The following is a 27,363-nucleotide window of genomic DNA, read 5'->3' on the forward strand; positions in this document are numbered from 1 at the left end:
ACATTTTACACATTACTTGTAATAAAGTATTTCTACTCACTGTGTGTTGCTACTTTTAGGCCACTTAAGATCTGAGTCTCCTGCATCTTCACAGTGATCATGGAATGTAAATAAGTACTAGTACTGTGCTTTGTGGTAATTGTACTTCCCCTGAATATTTCCATGCTCTGCTACTTTAAACTTTATTTGATAACTTTAGTCACTTATTTCTTTGGTATCAGAGATTACCTATTTTTAAAATGGAATTATTTTAATGCCAATTGGATTTTTAAATATACACCAATTCCAATAATCAGAAAAAAATGCACTAAAATGCGAGCATCAGTCAACTCATGGCGTACAGTATTGTATACATTTTGAGGTAACTGTACTTTACTTGAGTATTTTTAGTATTAGACTGAAGTAAAAATTTCAAATACATTACATTACTTGTAACAAAGTATTTCTACTCTGTGATACTGCAACTTTTAAGCGACTTACTTCTTATTGCTGATCATGGAATGTAACTAAGTGCATTTACCCTCATACTGTACTTAACTACAATTCCAAGGTAATTGTACTTGAGTATCCGGATGCTAAACTTAAACACATGACCTTTATTTTTAATAAAGCATCTGTAGTCTGTGGTAATGATATTACATTAGTAAAGGCGCATCTTACCAGTGACAGAATGTAACTTTGCATTTACTCTATTACTGTACTGAAGTACAATTTCAAGGTAACTGTACTTGACCTGAGCACTGTAAGTCTCTAACTTAAGTAAACATTTTAAACACATATTTTAAACACATGACTTTATTTGTAATAAAGTGTTTCTACTGTGTGTGTTTCTACTTAAGTAAAATATCTGAGTACCCTGCATCTTAACAGTGATCATGGAATGTAACTAACAATTACTAAGTACTTTTCTTCGGTTTACTGTACTTAAATACTATTTCAAGTTAACTGAAGTGAGTATCTTCTATGTATCTTTGTGTCCAGTATGTATACATGAAAACATTTGTATGACTTCACTTGTAAACTTTTTTTAATACTTGAGTACGTTGTATCTCAAAGACACTACTCATATAGGTGACTTTCACTTTACAAAAGTAATATTTGATCACAGTATCTTTACTTTTGCTGACTTTTGGTCTTTTTTTCCTTTTTTTTCTTTTTCTTTTTTTTTTCGCAACGCTGCTCCTTTGTAAGAAATAAAAAAAAATAAATACAAAAAATAAAAAACATTACAGGTACCGTTAGTCAAGTAAAAAAAGTAAGCAGCCAAACTATAATAGAGGTGGAGCGAGAATTTATATGTCCAAGCCTGCAGTATGTATCCGTCCCTGAGTTTATTTACGTCTAAGCCGTGTTATTCTGGCTCCTGTGACCCAGTGAAAACAGTCCGGAGCGGCAGGAATGCAGCTTCCAGCCCGGAGAGCAGCAGCAGCTCCTCCGTCAGACGTGACGTCGCTGGTCCCCCGCTGAAAAACTTTGACTCGGCCAAAGTTTTTCTGCGAGGAGGGGAAAAAAACAACTAGCCCCAAGGAGGAGGAAAAAAAAAGACTCCCCCTCTCTGACCGGGAGCCTCGGTATGTGCGGACATTGGCGCTTCAGCACCGCGTCCCGCCGTCGAAATGTTCACGCCGTTGTCTCGCTTCATCGACTCCGTGGCTGTCGTGGCGACGATTTGCGCGACGGTGCTGCTGGCGAAAAGCTGCCTGTGTGTCCCCGAGGAGGACGGCGAGGTCCTGGAGAAGCAGCGGCTCCTGGAGTTTTACAGTAAGTCGAATTATCGTCTCTTTTTTGGCTGTTTGTATCAATAACACAAAGTGACCTCCTGCAAAGTAAATCCACACTGTACATGCTGCGGTTGGTTTTTTTTTTTCGTTTTCAACATGGTCGCCTGGATAATTGTGTAAGTGTGCTGCACTCTGTGGAGAGAGCAGAGTTATCATTTCTGCATGTTGTCACCATGATGACTGAAGTGAAACTCTCCCCTCGGTTTCCTGGAGAGCCCTTAGCTAAACTTCTCTTCAAGTTCCTCATTGGCCTCGGGCCCACAGTTTGAGCCACACTGCTGCAGCCTGGCTCACATTAACAGCAGTGATTGATTTTTTCTTTTTTTATCTGTTATAAAGGAGGCTGTGTCAGAGGCTGAATGAAAGCTCTTCCAATCTGTGCTGCCCATGTTGTTAGGTCACTCACAGTAGCTCATTAAGAGAGATGAACATGATGCATTGAAGTCTGAGCACATGAAAATGCAGATGCTATGTCTGGTGCAGCTCAAACTGAAGGGGAACGCTGGTTAGCATGGCTGGATGTTTGCAACAGGGCTGAAATGATCCATCAATGAGTGATAATCAATGATTGTTTTGCAAATCAATTCATATATGAAGGAATAATGTCAGAACATTTCAAGAGAAGAAGCCTTTTATAATACCCCAATCCCCCCCCAAAATCTGGCTGCTGTGTTGAATAGAAACAAAGGCCCGACAGATATATCGGTTGATGTCACGATATCGGCATACATATGTTATCTGATAATGCAGAATAAGATGCTTGGGGTACTTAATCATTCAATTCCCAGTTACGTTTATTATTTCAGTTCACCAATGTTGTTTAAGACAATGAAATTAATTGTTAAACTGTGAAATATCGTGCCCCCGTGACATATTTAATGTGAGGGATCATTGTTAAAAAATGTATATTTTGGCAGTGGCGGACATAAAGGGCACCCAGAACTGGATATTGTCTGTTTTAGAAGTTTATTGGTGGATAAATCGATGTCAGAATTGGTTTATTTGGTTTATTTTTAGTATTGACGTCGTCCCCAACGATTGGATATCTGTCAGGCTCTGATGCAACAGAGTACAATGATTTGTAAATCAATTTGAATATGTATTTCATTTAAAAAAAACACATAAAGACAGGATATTTAGAGTCAGACTGATTAATATTATGGATTTGATGTTGAAGAACCACAGCGCCACAGCTGTTTTGTACTAGCTGGTTTCTCATTTCATGTTCAATTAGAGTTGTCAAGTCACGAGTTGATAAGATGACCAAGAGAAAATACAGTTCTTCAGTTAAATCAAATAAAAATTGTTTATGAACTCTGGTTTCAGCTGTTTTTTCTTTTCTTTTTTTTTTTTAAAATTGAATGCCTTCAGATTTTGGACTGCTGGTCGGACAAAATGAGCACAAGAGTGTCACCTTGTGAGGGAAAAACTGTTTTGAGATCTCTTATATACTAAAACAGTAACTTGATTAATCAAACAAATAATCAAAAGATGAATCCAGGATTAAAAAAAAAAAATAACTTACTGCTGCATTCATACTTATCAATCTTTCCCCCCCCTTACACAAACTTAAATGTTGCGTGTGTGTATGAATGTGATGGTAGGAATGCCACTATGAATACAGAGGAAGGGTATCTGAACATAAAAGAAGAGTGTTGGTGTCGTCGTCCCTCAAGTTCATCTCAGGCTGAATGTGCAACACCGACTCCTTTCTAAAACAATCTTTTCCAACGCTGTGATTTCAACACAGCCGATGTGAACATTCAGTTTAGATCTAGTAACCCACATTGTTTTTCCTCTCCAGTGTGCAGCACTGACATGAAGGAGGACATCATTCCTCCAGCTGGTTTTATCTCCGCCAGTTGTATACATTCAGCATACATCCTCTGTTGTGTTTGAGTATCCAGTTACGTAAGAGCTTTGTTACACAAAAGGTTGCCTCAGGCTGTGGTCCTCCCCTCGCTATGTTACACACTCACATCAGTTCCTCCCTCGTCTCCCTCACCCCTTTTCTCTCCATACCTCCCCTTTCCTCACCTTTCCTACACTTATCACTCATCTCATTCTCTACTTTGTTATCTCATCCATCTTTCCAGAAAAAGGTCTGTTTATCTTGGAGAGCAAGCCTCTGAAACGCTGCATCACGGTGGACCGCTCTAACCTGGTGCTGGAGGACTGCGAGCGGCCCACGCGCCGCATGCTGTGGAAATGGGTCTCTCGTCATCGCCTCTTCAATCTGGGCACCAGCACTTGCCTGGGACTCAACATGTCGGACACGACGCAGCCTCTCGGCACGTTCGAGTGCGACCTGGCCCTCCCCATGCTGTGGTGGCGCTGCAGCGGAAACATGCTGTACGGGCCGTCCCAGTGGAAGGTGGCTGTGGCCGGACGGTTGGTGGTGGTAAAGAAGAACTCTCATCATGAGTGGATAAGGTACAACACCCCCAGAGAGGGTCCCTGCGCATATCCATATGAAGGTAAATGGCTGTAATTACCCGCATGACGCTTCTTTGGTGAGGTTTGACACATAAAACAGTCGTCAGAGTTTTTCCCTTAATGATCATTTGTGTGTTATTTGCAGATATCCACACGTTGTTGGGGAATGCACACGGCATGCCCTGCGCTTTGCCTTTTCGCTACAACAATAAATGGTACTCCGAGTGCACGACAGAGGGGCGTGAAGACCACCTCCCATGGTGCGCAACCAGCGCTCGCTACGATGAAGCGGAAAGATGGGGCTTCTGTCCGGTGCACGGTAAACATGGACACACACACATATGCATCCAACAGTAAAAAAGGAACGTGAGTAAATACACATCCTGGCCTAAAGTATGTGGACTCCTGTTAAAACATTGTAATGCCACCATGCACAGTGCGAGAGCCATAACTGAATGTCTTCCCAGTTTTGCATGTGATTAATAAAAACAATTGAGAATTCAAATCCCCTCTTAATGCAAACTTGTCTCCTTTCTTTTCTTTTTTTTTGTCTGTTTTATTCATAGATTTTAGTTGTGAGCGTTTCTGGGAGTCAAACCAGGAGCTGCGGGCATGTTACCAATTCAACCTGTACACCATCCTCACCTGGAGCCAGGCGCAGTCAAGCTGCCTGGCTCAAGGTGGAAGTCTGCTCAGCATCACCAGCCTGGCAGAGCACAGGTACATCAGAGGTAGGCATCTGGTAGGAAACACATACAAAGATCAGGAAGTTGCTCACTGATGACTATAAAGATTCTGCACTTATACTTAGACGTCTCTCCTTTGCGGTTTTTGTTCTATCACTCAGTATTTATTTGAATTACCACCTGCTGTTCGGATTATTTTAAAATCACAGTGTGACCGACTAAATATTTGCCAAATGACTAACTGATAAACATTTCTGTGTTTGTATTTTGTGGTAGATCGACTTGCAAGCGTCGGAGCAATGGTGTGGATCGGGCTGAACCACCTGAAGGATCGGTGGGGGTGGCAGTGGTCTGATGGAGCTCCTCTGGCACTGGTCAATTTCACCACAGGTACTGATTATTTTGTTTGGTATACTCCAGGGCCAAATGAGAGGTCGCAATCTGTTTCATGAGACTTAACATGAATAGAGGCAAATTCCTTTGATGTGTTGCTCTTTGACAGATTGTAAAATGTGTGCATGACATAAATAAATGGTGTCGAGTGTTGATAGACATAAATCTTCACCACCAATTAACTACTAACTTTCAGTCCATTAAAATTGCTGCCCACTGCATTTTAATGATGGCTCAGCAGTGCATCACAGTCACTCTCAGGTTGATTTAATAGACCTTATTTAACATCATAAGACATGTCATATCAGTCACATTAGTGTGTGATTTCTTCAGTGTGTACTCGCATTTCTGTCAAGCAAAACAAATGTTGAATGTTGTAGTTTTAAGACTGAAGAGAGCAATTACCTGAACAGAAAACTTTGGACAGTCATGAAAACATCTCACCAGTCTTCATGCCGCTGCTTACATGACTGTTTTATTTTCTAAATGAGTAATTATTATATTGAGAGGAGGTTTACACAGCATTGACACAGAAGTAAATTATTGTAGGGTCAGGTTTGGTCACATCAGTTTCCATGGTGCCTCTGCTTATTTTATTGAAAATGTAGTGTATAAATGAATACACTAAATGTTCATCTCTCTAAATATAAATAAATAAGTAGCGTCAAAATAAATGATAAGTGACACTGACTAATAGTGTCTGTGCGGGGGCTACGTATCCTGTCAAACTTTAATCAGAAGAGAAAGCTCTTCATTGACTGAATGAATGAAATTACTAATAATTTACTGACAGTCAGTTGTTGATGTTTGGGACAGTGAATAGAGAATGTCCACAAAACACAAGAGTTACAACTGGTCTTTCTCCTTCTTCGTTGTGTTCTCATCAGCTCTGCCGGCCCGGCCGCTGCAGGACGACAGTCAGTGTGGAGTGTACAACTCAGCCTACGAGGGTCACTGGCAGAGTCTGTCCTGTGAGTCTGCACTGCCTTACATCTGTAAGAAGACGCCTAACGACACCCGCAGAGCCGAGCCGCTGGGTGAGAGCATGTGCATACATGTTGCGAGAACACCTGACATGCAGTCTCCCTCCCTGCATATATTGAGGAGTCATGGCCTGTGGCAGGGACAAATAATGAGTCAGTGCAACAAAATTTATGAGAAGCTTTTTCTGAAGCCTTTTTTGGAGCCCTTGGCCTCCACAGCTGCACTGCACCTGGGGAGTGAACTTTGACCTCTCTGTCTGTTGCGCTGTTGGCAGCTGGACAAAAACAATGTCTACTGTGAAACTGTGTTGTAAGACCGTGTTATTCTGGTCTGTCGTGTTCTGATTTCTCCTCCATCTTTGCAGCGAGCTGGCAGTATATCCATACAGAGTGCGCTGAAGGCTGGTGGCCTCATAATGGTTTCTGCTACAGGCTGCTGTCAGAAACAGAAGCAGGAAGCTGGGAGGAGTCATCCCGGGCCTGTGGCTCTCACGGGGCAAACCTCATCAGTGTCCACTCCCTGTCTGAGGTGGAAATGCTGCTCAACCTCCTGGCTAACTGTAAGGAGCATCGTGCAAAACAGAAACACAAAGTTCTCTTTGTTGTAGACACGCTAAATACTGATTTGTTTCTCCGAATGCAATTGTGTTTGCAGTTTCTGGGGAGAGCATGGAGGTGTGGATTGGTCTTCGGAAACAGGCTTCGTCGCCGACAGTAGAGTGGTCTGACGCGTCACCAGTAACTCTCACTCTCTGGCACCAGTATCAGCCCCCGAACAACCTGTCGGATGCAACACTCTGTGCCAAAGCTGACAGAAAGGTGGGAACCCTGTGTTGGTGCTTGTTCTATGTAAGAACTCTCTCGAAGCTCAGCTATAACAAGTGAGTGTTGGGCAACTGTTGCGTGCCAAAGTATACTTGAACAAAGTACTAAACTCCAATTTACTCCTGATGGGAAGGTCGGCACATTGGACGGTAGCTGTCGCCATCAGTGTGTGAATTTATGTGTGAATGGGACGGATGTGACAAGTGTTGTAAAGCCCTTAAGTGGTCAGTAGATTAGAAAAGAACTATAGAAATGAAATGTCCAAAATGCATCTCTTCCTGTTTTCCTCAGAGTAATACAGCAAGAGCAAAAACACAGGACTGTTTGTTTATCTTAGCTTACTGAGTTTATTTGGTCATTTACTCTGTAATGGTGACATGAAAGCAGATAGAAATGGTGCCAGACTGACGGGATCGCCGGTTAGCCTTCTGTTCATGGGAGATTTCCTTCCTGTTTGCAGACAAAATGGCATGATGAAAGTGAGCTATGGGGGAACCAATCTAAATACAGATGGTGTCATTTTTCTGTAGACAGTAGTTTATATGCCTGTCAGGTTTTCTTCAAATGTCTCATCAGACCAGCAGTTTAAAACCCCAAATATTCAGTTCACTTTGATTTAAAAGAAAAGCACCATATCTATTATTTGAGTTGCTGGAAACATTTAATGACTAATTACGTGATAATTCTTCAATAATTTACATGTATCCATAGTTGGTGATTCATTTTCTATCGATCATAATGTAACTAACAGTGTTTTACTTTAGGAGAGAGGAGCTTCTGTTGGTGCACACTTTGACCTTGTTTTTTTTTAAATGTTCAAGATGTTTTACATGCACTAAATCCAATATAAAACACTAAAGGAAAAGAAAAGAGTTAAAAAGATAGGTCTCCTTCATTAAGTGCTTTCCTTGTAAGACTAAAATGTCAACCTCTTCCACAGGAAGCTAACTGGCTTTTAGCATCATGTGATGAACGACTGCCTGCAGTTTGTAGACGAGAGAGCCAGAATCCTGTTCGTCACAGTGGAACATGGGATGAGGGTTGTCCTGAGGTAGCGACATGAATGCACAATTACACACACACACGCACACGTCCAGGTCAACATGTACTGAATGGCCCAAGTCTCTTGGAGCAAGACAGGGAAACGTTGTCATGCAGTGGGACAGCTTTGAACAGTAGCTTTGCACTTACAGACAGCCCATAATGTGGCAAAATCTGGTTTAAACAAGACTAGGTGGAAACCTAGCATTTAGCTGAAGCATCTATGGTCAATGGGCTCTTGAGGACATAATTGAGGGCTGTCCATGCCTCAAAAGCCTCTCGATGGCATAATTCAGCACTGCCTGACCTATTCATTTTGAACAAGCAACAGCCAATGGGGAAACTCAAACACTTGACCAACCAATGGGGCAACTTAATCACTCGGTCAGGGACAGACTTTTGTGATTATAGTGCCAGCCCTGCTTTACTGCGGTCAAGCCAAAAAAGCAAAGGTAACATCTGACAGTTGTGTCGGAAAAAACAAAAGGCATTATTTAAATATAATAGAATAGTTTTTAATTGATGCCTCTGTATGACCTTCATAAGCAGATAAAACCATCAGTGCGAAGGTTGGCTGTTTTTGTTTCGAGATCAAGATCTTTGCGGTGGGAGGTGATGATGCTCGTACTGCCTTTGTCCACAGAGGCTGCCAGAATCATCAACAAAATGAAAGTCCCTTGTAGCCACTTGAAGCACAGTGAAAAGTGACCCATCACAGTAACAAATGAACTTCATGAAAGTCTGACCTGTTGAGTTAAAATAACCATTTAATGCTTTGCCCATACTAAAAATGTTTTTTTCTATTTATGTGGAATATGGAAGTGATTTATTTTTAACTCTGTCAAGCCAGTTATGGGCTGTGCAGTTTAACAATAGATCCATACAGATCTGGACGTGCACAGGCAGACCCACATGACTGCCTCAACTTCTGAGCAAGTTTCCCCTTCAGAAGCACAATGAGTTGATTCACTCTGCTGCTGACATATTGTCTGGCCTCCATGTTGCAAGAATATCAGACCCCTGAGTCATCAGGCTACTTTCTATGCTGGAACACAAGGTTAAAACTTGCCCTGCAGGCACAAATCAACGGTCTCTGATGATCCCTGCAGGGGATTTTAGTCAGCAAAACTATAATTGCCACTTTTTATTTTCTGAGCTGTACCATCAAGTATCGTAAAGTAAATCGCTCATCTAATTTTGTTGATGAATGAATCCAGGATGTCTGGTTCTAAAGATGCTTTTTGTTCTCATGTAAATGTTAGTTTAAGCCTCTGGGCCTGTAGTTTTGGGATGGGGGGGCTTCCAATACAACCTAGATGGAGCTTGACTGATGGTTTGTTGTTGATGTTGCAGGGCTGGAAGCGACATGGTCACTTCTGCTACATGGTGACCAGCCATGAACAGAATTATGGAGATGCACTATTGGGATATTACTGCCAGGCTCCTCTCCTCACTGTGGAAAACAGGTGTTTTATTGAGCAAAACGCTTACCGTGTTGACATTCTCTTACAATTTTTTTGTACTTCCTACAGCATTTGAGTTCCTCTCCTCTCGTCTCAGGTTTGAGCAGGCATTCGTCAACAGTTTGCTTAGTGAAAGTGGCGCCAACAGTAGCACGTCCTACTGGATCGACCTCACGGACATGGATGATATCGGAGAGTACAGATGGCGCCCTCACAATGGCTCCTCTCTACCTCTCACCTTCACAAACTGGAACAAACACCAGCCGGGTAGACAGTTGTAAATCCTTTGTTTGCTAGTTATGAATGCTGTGATTGTGTTTCAACTCCTTAATCATCTTCCTCTCTACTCCTTTCCCTAGTCAGTGCCGGTGGCTGTGTTGCCATGTCCGGTGGTCCTGCTTTGGGTCACTGGGAGGTGAAAGACTGTGATTCCCACAAGGCCTTCTCATTATGCAAGCAGAGCATTAGCAGTTACCATGATGTCCAACTGCCAGAGCACCACATTGATGCCTATGCCCCCTGTCCTCCAGGGTGGGAATCACACTCGGGGCTGCTCCACTGTTTTAAGGTTGGTTCATCGTCAACTTTTCTCCGTCCAGACTCTTGGTTCTGATTTGTCTTTTCAACTTCATCTTCTCTCCTCACCTCTCCTTTTTTAATCCAAATGTATCTGTTTGTACAAGTGAAAAGTTTCAGAAGTCACACATGAGACAGAGACAGACTAATGACAGTCTATTACACATAGCCAAACAAACTTATTTATATTTGAATTAATTATTTTTCAATTTAATATCAGTTAAACTTCAGTCACTGATTTATAACACACCCAAAAAACCTAGAACAAAGAACAGTGTGTCACATTCAATGCAAACATTTTCTGTCATTTTGATTTAATGTAGATAAATTGGATTACTTTGTCTGATTAAATTGCATTGATAAGGTGTTAACACGGATGCACAGATGACCTAAGTTTTACTTAAAACAGAGTAAAAAAAATAATAATAATGATAATATTTATTTATTTATATATATATATATATATATATATATATATATATATATATATATATATATATAGTATTATAAAAATAATTTCAGCAAAACATTTTTTCTAGCAGTTCTCAAGTCATAAACTTGAAAAAACCATCTAGATAAGACTTAGAAAATAGATCACAAGACGCGTTTATTCAGTTATTATAAGTATTAGAAGTAAAGAGGGAACGCCTCCATAAACATAGCGTCTTTATTCAAGTATTAAACATATAAGAAATACATTTCTCAAAGTCTCAAAGTATATTACACATCTGCTTATTTCATTTGTACACAATGACTCAACATGATTGAAAAACATTGCATCAAACGTGACACGCAAGCTTTAATATATGTAATGGAATTAGTGGAAAATATATATGTATTTGAAATACATCACTGTTTTAGGTAGTTTGTATAAGTGAATAATGCACATTCTTGGCTTATGTATACAGAAATTGTTTGATTCTTTTGAAAAATGAACAAGCTATTTCTAAAATATACAGATAAAACATATATATGATGCTCCTCTGACAATGCTTGTTGTCAATTTAACCTACCGACTCTCAGCTGACACCAAGTTTTGCTCTTGTAGGTGTTCCACGATGAGAAAGTCCTGATGAAGCGTTCCTGGGTTGAGGCTGACTTCTTCTGCCAGGCCCTCGGGGCTCAGCTGGCCAGTTTCCACCACTATGAGGAGCAGGTGTTTGTTAAGCAGCTCCTCAGTACCATGTTTGAAGGGTTGGTACAGCCCTCTGGGCCTCGTCAGTGCAGGAATGTTATGTGAACTGACAAATGCATCAGTCGGGGAGTTATGTTTTGTTTTATGTGCACAGAGAAGCGAGTACACCATTTAAGTATTGGCTTCTGAAGATAGACTGTGGTTAGGGATTGTTTTATAATTTGTGTAGAGATGGTTACTCTTCTACAGAGAGAAACAACATCTCCAGTGAAAACAACAATGCCTGAATAAGTCATGTAACCAAATATAACATCTTCAAATATCAAGTTTCTGAAATTACATTGTGAACAATGGTGGACTCACCACAGTGAGTAAATAATTAATCAGACTAATGGCAAAAAAAGTGTGCCCCCCTCTAGTCTGAAATCTAGAGATAGGATCAGCCATAAATATTTTTATGATGAAGACGGGACGGGACAAGTTCACTCAGATGATGTTCAAAAGGTTTGATGTTGTTAGCAAAGGTACCAAGACAAGATATCTAGCCCAATGACAAGAGTCACCTTTTGTTTTCAGGTTTTAATAGAAGAAAGTCATCCAGTCTTTCACCTCTGCTTGACATCTAACCAGACAGGACAAATCAGAAAGGTCATTGGGCTTCACAGGGAGACATGTGAGAATCTGAATCAGCGTTATCGGCCAAGTATGTGTACACATACGAGGCACATGACTCTCCTTTTTGGTTGAAAGAAATATACATCTAAAACAATGAGAAGAAAGCTGGTAAAACAAACAGGTAAACAGAAACATTTAGTTGTAATGCAAATACAAGAAGCTGAAAAAAATGTAAGCATGTACAGGGAAAAAAAGGCCTCAAGATCCGAGAATTGAACTCTTCAGCACTCCAGATGTTTCTGCATAATTGTGATGATACTTTGAGTTGTTGGGTGATTTATTCACTGGAAAGAGACATTCTCTCCTGGTTCTCTGATCCTAAATAAATTCACACACAGTTTACAATATACACTTACTATAAAGTAATTTTACTGACATTGTCCATTTCTGGTGAGTTTGATGATGTAATCCAGATCACAATGATGTGGTGAAATAATATAATTTAAAAGAAATTCAATCCCACATCAGTAGTTTTTTTTGTCTAAATAAATACATTTTGTATTTTCTAATTGTGATGTGTATTTTACAATTGAATTGTATTTTTTACAGCTGATTTTGCTCAGATACAACTAAAAAGATATCTTCCACTGTGTATTGGTAAGTTCAAATGTGAAAAGGTTATAGGACTTGCTCAGCTGGATTGTGTTGCAGTGTTTTTTTGTTCTGTTCCTCTTTTTTAGAACAGAGGGTCGCTGGTTCTGGGTTGGTTTAAATAAGAGAGACCCCGAACATCTCGGAGCGTGGGAGTGGTCTGATGGTTCCCCTGTGAGTGGTGTTCACAAAGTATTCACATGCCTTTTTGTAGCACAACGTAATAAACAAGAGAGTGTATTAATTATGGTTTTGTCTCAGGTGGTGACGTCTTTCATAGAGGACAAGAATGAGGAGGACGACAGGAGGGACTGTGGCGTGTACACTGACCTGACCAACACTCTCATGCCGCAGCCCTGTGACACCAAACACGAGTGGATCTGCAAGATGGCCCGAGGTAAACACCGCCACACCACAAACGTACAGCACACGCTTCTGTACTGCATTACTTACTGAACTCTGATTCATGTTGCAGGTGATAAACTGACAAAACCGTACTGGTACACTGAGCGTAAGTAGAAGTTTCATTTACTCTGATGTCGATGAGGCTGATGTTAAGACAAGCGTGGGGGGAAAATGAGACTGGGGAGGATCACACGAACACAGGAGGGAAACATAACACTGGGAACAAACTGAGATAAATGGACTTATTGTTGGTTGGACAAAAGTGTCTGCGAAATGGAAATGGAATACAGTGTTATGAGCAGGAAGCAGAAAGTGACAAGAAAACACAAGAGGATATAAACTATAAAATAAAACAGGAAGTCAGAAAAGTAATGTCATGGATGTATTTACAATAGCGTCATTGAAAAATGTGTATTGTATTATAAGTGTCCTCCTGGCTCGCCCACAGAGAGCGAGCCCTGGGTGTTTTACCGCGGCGCTGAGTACCTGCTGGCCAAGCAGCCCTTCGACTGGGACGCTGTCTCTCTGGCCTGTCAGATGATGGGAGGCTACCTGCTGTCCATTCACTCCAGAGAGGAGCTGCACTTCATCAAGGAGCGCTTGCGTCGGGTCTGTCACGACCACTGCTTATTTATATATATTATTTACATATTCTAACACATATTTCTAACCATATATAGAGAAAAAACTAAAAATACCCCATTCACAGCTGCTACAGCGTACACAACAACAACAACAACAACAATAAACCATAAAAACCTAGTCAATATTTAAACGAACACCAAGATACAATTTATTAATAATTACATTACGAATAACAAGAAGCAAACTAAGTATTTGACATTTTGCTTTATATAATTCGCTCAGGTGTATCTTTTAATAAAATAGAGTCAATTGTGTCCTGGTGTTCATCTTTTCATAATCCTTTTTAGAATATAGGATATAGTACTACTGTAATAGCATTCATTTTATCCAGAATATTAACAGTACATGTTTTGTGATTGTTCCCGTTTAAAACCAAAACTTATTTTAAAAAAACACAAAAATCACACAGGAGTGATGTTTTTGTTTTGCATAGATGTGTTAAATTTGTACACGATTTTAACATGCAGCACAAATGTGTATATTATTTTGATGTCGAATTAACTTTCAAAAAATTAAAGTTCAAATTAAAACAGGGGATGCAACTTAATTAATGATTGTATTTAACAAAATAAAACAGCTTATTTAATAGGAAATCTAACATTTTTTGCTACTTTAACAGTTTTTTTGTGAATAATTTCTTTACCCCCTTTTTACATCTCACGCTATGATTTTAAGAGAAAACGCATGAAAATCGCTGTGACCAAAATGATGCCAGAGTCTCTGGACATGAACACTTCTTTTGTTGTTTTCAGTGGGCAGTGGCACAATTTCACACAGGAGCACACAGCCAAAGTGATGTACCTAATCACAGAGGCTCTTCTCCATTCAATGGTCCACTTATCCCATTCTTCTAACAGTTCACACACACACACACTGAAAAGCAAACACGTGCATGAACAAGTGTGAACACAAATGACACACTCGTTCCTCATAGAATCTCAAGTGTTTACAGACACACACCGACAAGTTAAAATGTACCTCATATGTGACACTTTCATGCTTGAGTGCTCCCACACACAGGAAGCAAGAAAAAGGCTGTTTTTTTTGGCAGCAGCCTTTTTGACAACACCAAAGGAGTCTCTTGTGGTGTCGGGGATTGTGAGGGGATAAAGGGAACAAAAAGAAGAAAGAAAGAGCCGAAGCACAGGCCAAGGAGAGCGCCTGAATGGCAGCTCATGTAAGAGGGGCTCTGAAAAGGCTATCTTCCAGCCAAGTAAGGGCTGGATTGCAAAGGAGGAGGGTAAAAGTGAAGTTCTTTATCTAAATCTTTGCTCCTTTCACTCTGTCTCCTCAGCTCTCCCTGGGCCCGACCGACTGGTGGATCGGCCTGTCCATTAGGCAGCCCGGAGAAGAGGCCAGGTGTGTGTTTATTGGTGGTGCTGCTGCTGATCTCTTAAAACAGACATAGTTGATGAAGTTACAATCAGGGGGCAGCTTCATAAAAGCAAACTTCCAGCACTGCTTGGGTACAGATTTGAAAATGCCGTCAGCCACTTTCCAATTAAAGATCTACAAGCTTTACGAACACTGCGTGGTTCGCAGTGTCTTGATCGGTAAAGAATGTCAAGGATCTGATGTTTCAAATTCAGTGAAATGTGCCACCAGGTTTCTAGGCGTAGGTTGGCAACAAAGTTTTAAACAAACTTGAACTGAATTGGTATATTAAGAAATAGATCATAGCTTCAAATGAAAAGACCTTGCAGGTGTTGCCAGATAAAAAAAAATACCCAAAATATAGAAATAAAGCCTCAGCTGACTGAGATGTACTTCTGCTTTCCTTCCCAAACAAAACACAATAGAGGCCAGTGTGGTAGACAGAGCGCAGATGTCTCAGCACAAACGGCTTTTATGTAAAGATAAGTTTTACTAATCTCAGCCCAGTCTAAGAGAAGCCAACAGCAGGTGTCTCAGATTACAAGTCAAACAAAAGGCTGAAGGACTCAGGCGCAAGTCTCCAAAATGAGAGGAACCAAATGCAGAGACGGTAAGGCAGCCATGTTGGAAACAAAAAGAAAGCTGTATTTACAAAGCTGGTATCTAGAAAAACAAAATGAAGGAAATAAAAGAGAATCAGAGAAAAAAAACACGAATGCAAAAAGAGATTGAATCAGAAAGTGAAGGGGAGACCAGAAAGGGGAACAACAGCCTGGAACACTGAGGACACACAACAAACACAGACGAACAACAGCAGGAAGAACAGAAAATCCATGGAGAAATAACATGGAAAGCAAAGCATGACACATGAGGAGACATTTTCACCACTTATACAGGAAACAAGTAAACCAAAAACCCAAAGCATAATACAAAAACATCCATACAGAGGGACTCTGTGGTTCAGGGGTCATCACAGCATTAGATACATGCATGTAAACCCACTCACAGGCTCAGTGAGACCAGGACATCAGCTAGGGCTGTTCATTAAATGCATTTGTGTGTTTGTTCGCAGGTGGAGCGACAGGACAGAGGTAGAGTTTCAGAACTGGGCCGAGCAGCGTGTCGGAGATGAGCGAAGGAAAAACGGTCTGTGCGTCACCATGTCCTCTTCAACAGGTACGCGCATTCAGAAACACACACTGATGCATGTGTATTTGCGCATGCCGCAACTTTCCGAGATTCTCCTGATTTGTTGCAGGGAAGTGGTCGACGAGCAGGTGCAGCGATCTCCACGGTTACGTTTGCAAGAGAAAGACCGTGTCTGTGGTGGAGACTCCCAGGGAGCCGCACTACATCGGAGGATGTCCAGAAAAATGGCTGTACTTTGGACGCAAGGTTGAGACATACGCTTGCACGAACACACACACATACTTGTATATTATTTATGCTCTGATCGCTTTATTTCAAATGAGAAGTTGGACGGTTCCTTCGTCTAGATAACAAAAGGTGTATGTGGAGGAAGTCACACCTGAGGCACTCAGGGCAGAGCTGACACATCTTGTTGGTCTTGGAGAAAAATGACAATGCTTTATTGATGCAAAGGTAATACTGATTAAATTCCACAATTCAGCATTGAGAGACAGTATGTTTACATTTAATAAATGTTTTATAACACATAACAATGTAGGTGTAAGCAGACATGAGCATTTATCAGTGTATTAATCTACAGCCCTAACCCTTCTAACTGTAAATGGAGGCTGGTTCCTACTGATAACAGACAATGATGAAACTGAAAATGATGATATACTAGTAATATTTACTAGTATACTGTATAATATGTCTTTACAAGAGAAGTAATAATTGTTGACATGCAATTGTAAATACATTACATGTGTAAAAATGTGTTCAATGCATCTATAGTCCTTATAGATGCTAACTAGACATGTTAAAGTAAAAAGGTAGTGCTTTAAATGAAAATTCACTTGCAAACTGCTACAAAGTCTATCATTTCAACTTGTTCTCCCCCCAAAAATCTTGCATCTGTACTCTGTAAAACTCTGCATCCCCAGCTGCCTCTGGGGTTCAAGCAGGATGTTTGTGTTTACATTCACTGTTCCTGACTGAGTTCTGTTGATAACTTAAGAATGACCCCCTGCTGATGACTCTCAAGCTGAGTCAACCTCAAAAAAGAGCAAAACCAGCGTGATCCTCACCCTGTCATTTAGATTAGTTCTAGATCATAAAAATGCAGTTTCCTTCCAAATGAATCACTGCATTGTTCAAGTAATGTTGATAGTTGTAAACATCAATACCATATTGGGTGATTAAAGACATATTTTGAAAAAAAGGTTAGCTTCCACCAGGAACATGTGAAATCATCTGAGCTGAAGGAGAAAGGTTCCAACAAAACAGCATTTCTGAATACAATGTTGGGGTTGGTAAGATTGGGTAAATCAGCAAGAGCAAGCACAGTTATTTAAGATCATGTTCAAGATGTGGGATTTTTTGGGAACTCATTTTGGTCACAACATGAACACGGACTGCCCGACTACACCGACACTGACTGCTCCGCAGCTCTCGTTAGTCAGCTGGGAGATGTGTGCATGAGCAGCTAGCTTGTGACATTCATCAAGCTTTCTTCACTTTTTTAGTCTAATGAATACATAAATAATAACTGTTAAATGACATAATCTCTTAAACACGAGCACAATAGCTGTCCAGAGTGTTCCCCATTCAGGAAGGCTACCCGATGTGGCAGTGGGTTTGTGCTTGGTGCTAATGTTACTTTGTTAGCAGCAGAACAAATCTGTTGCTCCTGAAGCGGCTCATTCGTCAGCTCATGAACTGTGTACTGCAGTGCTATGTCATCGCTAAGTTGTGCGATGTCAGCGCTAACTTGTGTTTATCCAACTCCCCCCTCATGTCTCATTCACATGTAAGAAAAGGCCCACAATTTTCATTATTAACATAAAAATGGCTATTTTTAGCACTCTGACAACTATCTTGGAATAGATGCACTGTAGCAAGAGTATCATTGTTCTGCATATTAAACACAGTAGAAAGCCCTCGAGCAATGTCTGCCCTTTCTCTCCATGAACATGAAATATGGAACAAAAAGTAATTATCAAATTATTTTCTGTTTGGAGGGCACAACAGGGGCAGTGAGAGAGATTACAACAACATGAAACTATATTTCCTGGAGAACCAAAATGTGGCATCTTAGGAGATATGCATATATATTACAGTGGCAGGAATCAATAATAAACAAAACTCTGGGACTCTGTATGCATCTCAATTTCTTGGGATATAACAGTGTGCATAAAATCAGCTGCCAAACTTGAGCTGTTTTCTAGTTTCAGCAGTCACTTGTAATTACGGCAGATGTTAGACGATGTTAGACATGGTTGGGATTTGAATCCTGAACTCGCCAAACAAGAATCCTGGTGGTGATGGGGGAATAATAATGAGTATTTCACAGTGTGATGTTCATGTATTGTGTGGCACCTGTGTGTGTGTGTGTGTGTGTTGGCAGTGTCTCCTGCTCCACCTTCCTGGCAGTCCAAAGGAGGGAAAGAGTTGGAAAGATGCCCAGTCCATCTGCTCATCTTTCAAAGGCACGCTGGTCGCTATAGAAGATGAGATTGAACAAGGTAGAGGAAAAGTGAACTATACGTTACTAATATACATTTTATATTCAAACAACATTAGTAAAAGCTCTTTTTGTTTTTTACTCTTTTGTTGACATGCCGTCCTTCTGCAGCATACATCACCATGTTGCTCCAGGGAAGCTCTGTAGGTGTGTGGATTGGTCTGCACGATGAGGACACCATGAAATGGACCAATGGGAAACAACTCAGCTACACCAACTGGTCTCCAATTGAACCAAAGAGCTATCTCACTGTAAGTGTGAATTCGTCTGGTTTGCCTGCACTGCTGTTAGAAAAGTAACAATCTGTTGTCTATTTTTTTTAATATTTGTGTCCATGTGAATATGTGTCCCTCATAGGTCCACAGTTGAGTTGTCTAAATACGCCCAAAAGTAGAAAACTACTTTGAGGCAAAGTGTGTATGGACAAGTGATATATGTGTACTCCAAGTATACTCACCACAGCTCCCGATCTCTTTTCAATAGCATAACACGAACAAGGATATTTACGAAAAAAGCATTATAAAACAAAAGCAGTCCCCATCAATACAAGCATTTCATTATCGTCTCAGAAGTAATTTCTGTCACTACCAACACACCTGAAAACTTTACCATTAGCCATTTTTTTTACCAAAACTGTCTGCTATGACTTTGCTCTAAGTGATACCCTGGATGCCCAACAATAACAATAACACCAGAAGCTGAACTAGTAAAAAAACATAATTCACATTAAATTGTTGACCAGTCCCAGGTAGTGATATAAGACACAGACAACGATTTGTAAGTTGTCACCACCACTTCACCTGTGCAGACATTAGCTGAAGTGTAACATCAGTCTTTATGAACCCCCAGGAGGATGAGTGGCTCAGTGGATTTGCTGAGGAGCCGCTGTGTACTGTTCTTTCCAACAACCACAACTTCCACCTGACAGGGAAGTGGTACGATGAGAAGTGCAGCGAGAGTGGGTATGGATTTGTTTGTCAAAAACCTCAAGGTAAGATCCCCTCACTTTCCTAACCTTGGGTTTCATTTCTTCGCTGTCATCCTTTCATTGCCACTCTGAGCGTTTTTCAGCATGTCTGCCTTTTACTTTTTCTGTCAGGCCGCTCTAACTCTCTCATGCTGAATGGTCTCTCATACACTTGTCTTATAACCTATTCTCTCTGCAAGTCAAAAGAGCCCTTGCCATGAAGTGGAAACTTGAGTTCTGGCAGGTGTTTCACACTGTAGTGTGGTGGGACCACAAATAAAGAAAAATGAACACAACTAACAAAAATTGTACATGTATAAAGTATAATTAAACACATTAAACAACAACTAAAACATTGAGGGCACATTAATGACTAAGTAACCCCTGAAAACCAAGTCATTGATGACCTCCAATGATTTCTAAATGATCTGTCACTGTTGGCATCACTGAATAGACAGTGTTGTAACAGGCGAACAAAGCAAACTTCAGGGTGATACAACATTGTGACTCCAGATTTTATCGACCCAGTGTTTCCTGTAGATCAGGCCTATTCATCTTCTTTGGCAGAAGGACCCGATCCGAAGTGCTAAGGGGACAGACTTACATTCCCTAAATCTGCCCTTAATAACTTATAAGTTAATCTGCCAAATCAACGCACTGTCTTAGTTTTCACAGTTGAAAAAGAAAAAAGAATGAAAAAAAAAACAATGCACCTTTTTAATCTCAGACGTATGATGTCAGCTTGATTTGTGTATACATTTCCTCTGTTAAACAGCCCGGCTTCAAACTTTTTTTGTGGAAAAAGAGTATTTTTTGCTTAGCAATCTACAAAACTAATGAACAGTCCTACTAAGAAAATGAATGTAGGACTAGAATGAGGTCATAAGAGGGCGACATTTTGTCTCCAGGCCACCAGATGAATACACCTGATATTATCAGTCAGTATTGGCCTATCATAGCTACATAAACATGGATACAAGATAAGATGTACTTTTATTGCTCCTCCGTAGGGGAAATCAAACTTGATACAGCACGATGAGAAAACATACAGTGTGCCAACAATGACAAAGTAGCGGCAAAAAATGAAATTAATTAAGAGAAGTAAAATGGAAGTATACTCAAATAAACAAGATAAAATAGAACTTGTATATATATTAGATGGATCTGTGTTCATATACCTGTGCAATGTTTATGTACATCCTGAAACATACAATGTAAACACTCATGCAGACTGTTTTCTATATACGTGTGAAAGATCTGTCAGTAACTCTAAGTGGTGCACGATATGAGTCTTAGTGGATTTAGGATGTTTCCTGATATGTGCTGATATGAAAATGCAGAAAAAGATGTTTGTGTTAAGGGATAATTATTATTTTCCCTGTAAAGTTTACTGTTTTAGTGCACTGATGTCATTTTACATAATAAAGTTCATTGTTTATCTGTGAAATATTGTGTCCTTGTTGCATATCATTGCCTCAAAGCTTTGATTACATAATTTGAGAGATCACTGCAAAATATGTTTCTAATGGTATAGCCGTATAGATATGTATAGATAGTGGAATTTTTGACATCCAATTATCAGCAGCGCCCCCCAAAATTAAGTACCTGTCAGGCTCTTGTCGTGATTTGGGTGGCTATTTTCTGTGTTCATTTTCAGACACATGCAGAAAGAAGTGTTTAAAATAAGTAATTTAAAGATCTGTTAAGTATAAGAATGTAAATCTTTGATTGTGACCTTTAAATGAATAGTTTGTCATTTTGTGAAATTAGTTTATTTCTTGTCACATTTATATTTACATTGATTCCCAGAATCAATAACAAGAGTCGGCAAGAAAGAAATGAAGCCCTAAATGTGGAACTATTCCTTTAATTGATGCAGTTGATCATACATCCATTAATATGAACACCTTGAAGTAATAATTCTGACCAAGTCTACCAGTGTCTTACCTACCTCACACACTCTTCTCTGTCCCCTTATTTCCTGTTTCAGATACGTCCAAACCCCCCACCCACTCCAATCACCACCCCCTCCCTGACAACATTGAATACAGAAGCCGCAGCTACAAGGTTGTGTCTGGCAACATGAGCTGGTACGACGCGATGCATATGTGCAAAAAGAATGATTCTGACCTAGTGAGCGTTACAGATGCCTACCACCAGGCTTTCCTTACTGTCCTTGTCAATAGATTGGCAGTCCCCCACTGGATTGGACTGTATAGTGAAGACGTATGTATCCTCTCATGCAATATGTACTATATACATCTACTGTGTCTACTGCTATATGTTTGTGTTGGAGAGGTGGCATTGTGTTTGTATTTTTGCTTTCCTGCAGTTCATGTTTGAACAAATAACTTTGCATTTTGGGAGACACACTCTTTAACTCTTTTTTTTTTTACCAAGAGTGAGATGAAAAAATCGCAGCTACAGCAAGAAGCTGGATAGCTGAGGGGGGACAGCTAGCCTGGCTTTGTTCAAAATGTTTCTCTCTCTCTTTTTAAAAACCCAGTAGTTTTAATTTCTTGGTCAGAAGCAGAAGCCTTCTGGGTCTCACAGTCACAGTCATCACAATACTCCGGGAAGTCAGATGAAACAACTATCCAAGCTAGGCTCCCCCCCCTGCTGCCAATCCTTATGCTAAGCTAAGCTAACCAGGGATATTCTCATCTAACCTTAGGTCAAGAAAGCATGCCTTTAAGTTCAATATTTTTATTTGTCTTTTTTTCCTCACTAAAAGCATGTCAGCATGTCACCAGCAGCCTAAATCCTTTCAGTGTCACAGTCATTTCATGTAGATAAGTAAACACTTAATAATCTTAGAAAATCAAAACATTTGATTGAATATCTCCAACGTCGCTTTGCTTCACCACCTGACAAGAGCCATAAAATAACCTTAACAGCACCATATGTGAATTAGCAAGGAAATTATGATGTTAGAAAATGGTCATAAAAGATTCACTCACTTCACCGTTTGTTTATTTCACATCGATGCCCTGCACTGATGGCTAGTTACAGTTGTCTCGGATGCCTCATGGGTTTTTCTTCTGGCCTTTAGCCCATGTGGAGGTACTCTATCCACAGGCATGTGCTTTCCCAGCAGACAGTCAGAGATTTAACATCCGGATCCAACTATCACTGAGTCCCTGTGGAATGTCTTAGTCATGGAGGGAAATTAACACAGGGAGTGAATTAACTGACTCTCGCTCTGCCACTCTTGCCTGATCTTGTTCGATTTCGGTCTCATGAACCGCCCAAAGTAAATCTGTCCTTTTGGCTTTGATTATACTCGTTGGTACAGCAACCACCGCCGTTCACTACTAACAAATATGTGTAGTGTTTTTGACATAGTTTGGTTACTATTATGTCTGCTTTATTCATGTTTCTTGATCATCATAACATCATGGAACACTGAGCGTGTGTCACCTCCGATGAATCAGTAACTGGAATCTCCAGGACCTAAACCATGGGGCAGATTTATTAACTTAAACTTGATTTCACTTTATACACTACAGTACAAATAATCAGATAGACTGTCCACACATTGCTGATACCAGTGGTTGAATGTAACTAAGTACATTTACTTAAGTTCTGTACTTAAGTACAACTATGAGGTGTTTGTACTTTACTTTCTTTTGCTTTTACTCATTACATTTATATGATAACTGTAGTTACTAGTTACTTTGCAGATTAATAGCTGCATCAGAGCTAAAGCAGCACATTTTGAATTATTTTGGTTTATCAGCAGTCAGATAAAGAAAAACACTGATCAACAGAAAAGTGATTAATATCAAATCTCATAACTGGCCAGGTCAGTAATGACTCGCTGTCAAACTGCTGTCTACACAGACTGACCTCCACTCCTGCTTTCTCAATAAGTGTTGAGTACTACAGGCCACAGCAACTTCTTGACTGACGTGTTGGTACTTCTTGACAGAGTGGCATCAATTATCAGTGGTTGGATGGCAGCGACACGGTGTACACACACTGGGACCCAACCGATGACGACGAAGACGTTGTGCCAGGAGAATGTGTGTACATGGATGTGAGCGGAGGCTGGCGGAGAGCAGACTGTGAGACCCCGCTACCAGGAGCCCTCTGTCACGTTCCCCCTGCAAGTCAGTGCTACTTCGGTGAAAAAACTCGACACAGCTTCTCTTCAGCCGGTTCTGTCATTGACACTGAGTGACACGACACACCATTTTGTGCTCTCTCTCACAGGCAGCAAACCGTTCATCTCATACGAGGTGGCGTGCCCCTCCACGTGGGTCAAATTTGGACAAGGCTGTTACAACTTTGAGCCCGTGGTGCAGAAACTTACATTTGAAGAGGCAAGAGAGCACTGCAGGCAGAAAGGTAGGGATTCATCAGATGTGACCTTTGCTATTGATTATCAGTCTAATTGCTGTGCTGCATTTGTCTCATGTGAATTATCATGATTGAAAGTTAGAAATATTAAGTAAAGAATTGGCCTCTTTATGTGCAGGATGGGTGACATGCTCCCCCTACAGGTCTAACGATGGAGCTGCTCTGAAAAGCACTATGCTGTAGAAAACTGATTGAGTTCCTGATTAAAAATGTCACTCAGAGGATAAATGTAAAAAATCCTGCTTGATCTGAAAAAAAAATCTACTTGTTGTTTTATGGAAACATTTTACTTTTGGGAAATACGCTTTTACATTTTGTTGCCAAGAGTTAGTTTAAGGGATGAGTACTACTGTCATGTCCATACAGCAAATATGAAGCCCCAGCCAGCATCTGGTTAGCTTAGCCTAGAAAATGACTGGACCCAGGGGAAACAGTTGTCCTGTTAATTATGATGCAAATCCTGTTTATTTGGGTAAATGTTTTATTTAAATGCATAGGATTCCTTTATTTTTTTGTAACCTGAGAGCAGTGGGTGGAGTGATACTTTGTGCTGCAAGTCTTGGGATCCTAGAACCATTTTGCATCTTAACAATACAATACAATTCAATAAAATACAACATAATAGATGTTTGGGCCCATGGCCCACCTTTAATTTACCATTTTGGCCCTCCCAGGAAATAGTTTGGACATTCCTTGATGGAACAAATCCATCTACCAGAACCACTAAAGCTCACTCATTAACACAATATTTATTTATTTTAATATGTGCAAAAATGTAATCAAAACTCAAGAAAGTTGATGACGACATTCAGCACCAAATGTCAAACTATTCCTCTGTGATTGTGAATTTCTTGTGTTCTTCTCACTTTCTAGTAAACACCTCAGATGTCTTGACCATTGAGAGTGACAATGAGAACCGTTTTGTTCTGGAGCAGCTGTGGTCGTCGGGCTTCCTTCACCATACTGTGTGGCTGGGGATGTACTTCAACATTGACAGTAAGAATCTGTCACGCCCCCGTACACATCAGATGATCGAGATCCCATTCCAAAGCCCATTTCATTAAAAAGAAGTCTCTGTTTTTAGCTGATTCTATGTCCTGGGTGGATGGATCACCTATGGATTACACCAACTGGCCCAGCAAAGCTCCAGACTCCAAGCTGCTGACTGCAGACGCCTGCGTTACTACCAGGGTGGTTGATGGCGTGTGGCACCTGTCCCAGTGCACGGAGCGGCTCGGCTTTGTCTGCAAAACCGCCTCAAGTAGGTTGAATTTGGGGCTGAAGCTTCTCAAAGCAGAGTGGATACACTGCATTGAACTCATACATCATATTGTAAAATGGGTTGGCCTTATCTAGCTGTGAGTCCCCCAAATCTGTTCCCTTTTATTCAAGTAACAATGCCACAGGCATGAAATAAAATAAAACAAGACAAAATTAATGAACAAAGTGAAGAATTAAGATTGGTGTGGATAAAAATATGTGAAGTATAAAAAAGGTAAGAGCCACATAATGTAAGGCTCTATTTACTTCAGTTTGCAATTTACTGGATGAGCGCAGGATGGTAAAATTAGTTTAGGCTGGCAGGTTACTTTTCCGGAACGTTTCAGCATTTTCCAGCTCATTTTTAGTATTGAGCATTGTCCGAGTACACTTCTACACCGCCCCAAACATGAGACAATTAGCAACTGGCTGGTGAACATAGCCGATAAAGGCTGAACTTACAGTCTGTAAGTGTTCAGACATACACCTGCAAAACAAAGTTGTTCTGTATATGCTGGATGTGTAAAATAACCATTTGTAGGTTGGTCATAACAACTTGAAAGTTTATGCTATATCAGTGTTTATGTCATGTATCTGCTGACACAATGACCACATGAAAAAAGGAAGTTGCATGATTGAAAATCAGAATTCTGACAAACAGGCCTGCGAGATACTTTAATAACACCATTACTGTATGCAGAAAAATGTGTGGTTATTTATTCAGGGTAGCTGTGTTTTAAAAACTAAGATCTACTGTAGGTTATGTATCCCGAATTCCAGAGTTAAACACAGATACAAGATGGATAAAACTGCAAAGGCAAATAAAGGTAATAAGGTAAAAATAAGGGTTAATTTTGGAATAGAAACACATTTCATGGTGATGATCTTGGTCTACTAACGAAGATGATACATGCTGAAGGTTAAGTTGAACTTAGCTGTATGTGTTCTTTTGCAGATGTTGTGAGTGAGGTGGAAGTGGAACCGCTAAATGGTAACGTGCCATACACTTCCGACTGTTATATGTGTCCTGTGTCATGAGCATGAGCACATGGTATCGCATGTGAGGCTGTGTTTAGCTCAGTGAGGATACAGTGTATGATAAAACACAAAGGTCATAATGTTGTTTCTTTCAGGTTTACATCATGGCGTCATCCCGGCTGCGGTGCTGGTGGCTGTACTCATCTTTGCCCTGCTGGTAGGAGCGATGTGGTTTGTGTACAAGAGGAACGCTTCACGTTTCCAGGGGCTTCCCACTCTTGCCAGCGCATATTACCGACAAACCAGCTCACAGGCTACAGAGTCGGATGGAAATGTGCTGATCACAGACCTAGAGGCTCACTCAGGAGAATAGCACTCAATGACTGCTTTTCCATTTTTTTTTTTTTTCAATGTCTCACGTTCTCCATCTGTCTCTCACCATTTCACCATCAGGTATAAATGCCACATGACACTGTAAAGCTGTGACGCTGACTCCTCAGGACAGTGGTGAGGTGATGAAAGCAAGCTTCGTGTTTGTTCATTTGAGAATGCGCTTGAAGAATCCCTGTTGCTCTCTGCGTTTATCATTTATTACAGTAATTATGAGGATGCAAATGTTTGTAGAGATGTTTCTCGTGTTGACACTGAAGAGCCCACATTTGAATCTCTGGACTAACCAAGTGTACATAAATGAGAATGTTGAGAAGCAAATTTCTTAAAAGAGGTACTGGACACTATTTAAGGCAACAATATTTTGAGGAACAATCTTGTCTGCTTGTCAGTGTCAAAAGTAAGTTTCACTATTGTTGAACAAAAAGGTGCAGATCAAAGACAAAACAGAAACTACAGTGATATTTTATATACTTTTGTACATTTCACAATTTCAGGAGCTGTTGGAGCTGCACATGTGGTGCAGCAATTTTGTCAGTATTACTTTTTGTATTTTTATTTTTTTAAGCGTACGTGCTGTATATTGATGCCAGAGCTTTTTTTGTACATTCGAAACTAATAGAAAGTGGCCTAAAACTGATGACTCTTGTTCACATTTGTCTGCTGATGCATAGCAAGTTATTAGATGTATTTTTGCACAGTTTTCTTTGTGTTTTAATAAATTTAAGTCAGGCCTAACAATTCTTTG

The 27,363-nt window shown here is 40.4% G+C and overlaps 1 protein-coding gene across 1 annotated transcript; it reads left to right on the forward strand.

Moving 5' to 3' along the window:
* Nucleotides 1-186: 186 nt before the first annotated feature.
* On the forward strand, nucleotides 187-27,356 carry pla2r1 (phospholipase A2 receptor 1). Its single transcript, XM_037096379.1, has 30 exons — nucleotides 187-1,761; nucleotides 3,878-4,258; nucleotides 4,363-4,536; nucleotides 4,784-4,948; nucleotides 5,180-5,293; nucleotides 6,184-6,333; nucleotides 6,645-6,839; nucleotides 6,935-7,098; nucleotides 8,045-8,155; nucleotides 9,499-9,611; nucleotides 9,706-9,875; nucleotides 9,968-10,176; nucleotides 11,233-11,378; nucleotides 12,675-12,759; nucleotides 12,847-12,982; nucleotides 13,061-13,096; nucleotides 13,439-13,599; nucleotides 14,930-14,994; nucleotides 16,082-16,185; nucleotides 16,268-16,404; nucleotides 18,542-18,659; nucleotides 18,770-18,909; nucleotides 19,508-19,649; nucleotides 21,616-21,851; nucleotides 23,557-23,737; nucleotides 23,841-23,975; nucleotides 24,861-24,983; nucleotides 25,072-25,248; nucleotides 26,203-26,238; nucleotides 26,381-27,356. The coding sequence occupies exons 1-30, from the start codon at nucleotides 1,617-1,619 to the stop codon at nucleotides 26,596-26,598; spliced, it is 4,467 nt and encodes a 1,488-aa protein (XP_036952274.1). The 5' UTR covers nucleotides 187-1,616; the 3' UTR covers nucleotides 26,599-27,356.
* Nucleotides 27,357-27,363: the final 7 nt, after the last annotated feature.

The sequence above is a fragment of the Acanthopagrus latus genome, chromosome 4 (assembly GCF_904848185.1).
Source record: "Acanthopagrus latus isolate v.2019 chromosome 4, fAcaLat1.1, whole genome shotgun sequence".
In the NCBI taxonomy this organism is placed as follows: Eukaryota; Metazoa; Chordata; class Actinopteri; order Spariformes; family Sparidae; genus Acanthopagrus; species Acanthopagrus latus.

Coding starts and splice junctions, on each gene's coding strand:
- pla2r1 (XM_037096379.1), top strand. CDS start 1,617: ATGTTCACGCCGTTGTCTCGCTTCATCGACTCCGTGGCTGTCGTGGCG. Junction 21,852..23,556: donor TTGGACTGTATAGTGAAGAC/GTATGTATCCTC, acceptor ACTTCTTGACAG/AGTGGCATCAATTATCAGTG. Junction 26,239..26,380: donor GGAAGTGGAACCGCTAAATG/GTAACGTGCCAT, acceptor TGTTTCTTTCAG/GTTTACATCATGGCGTCATC.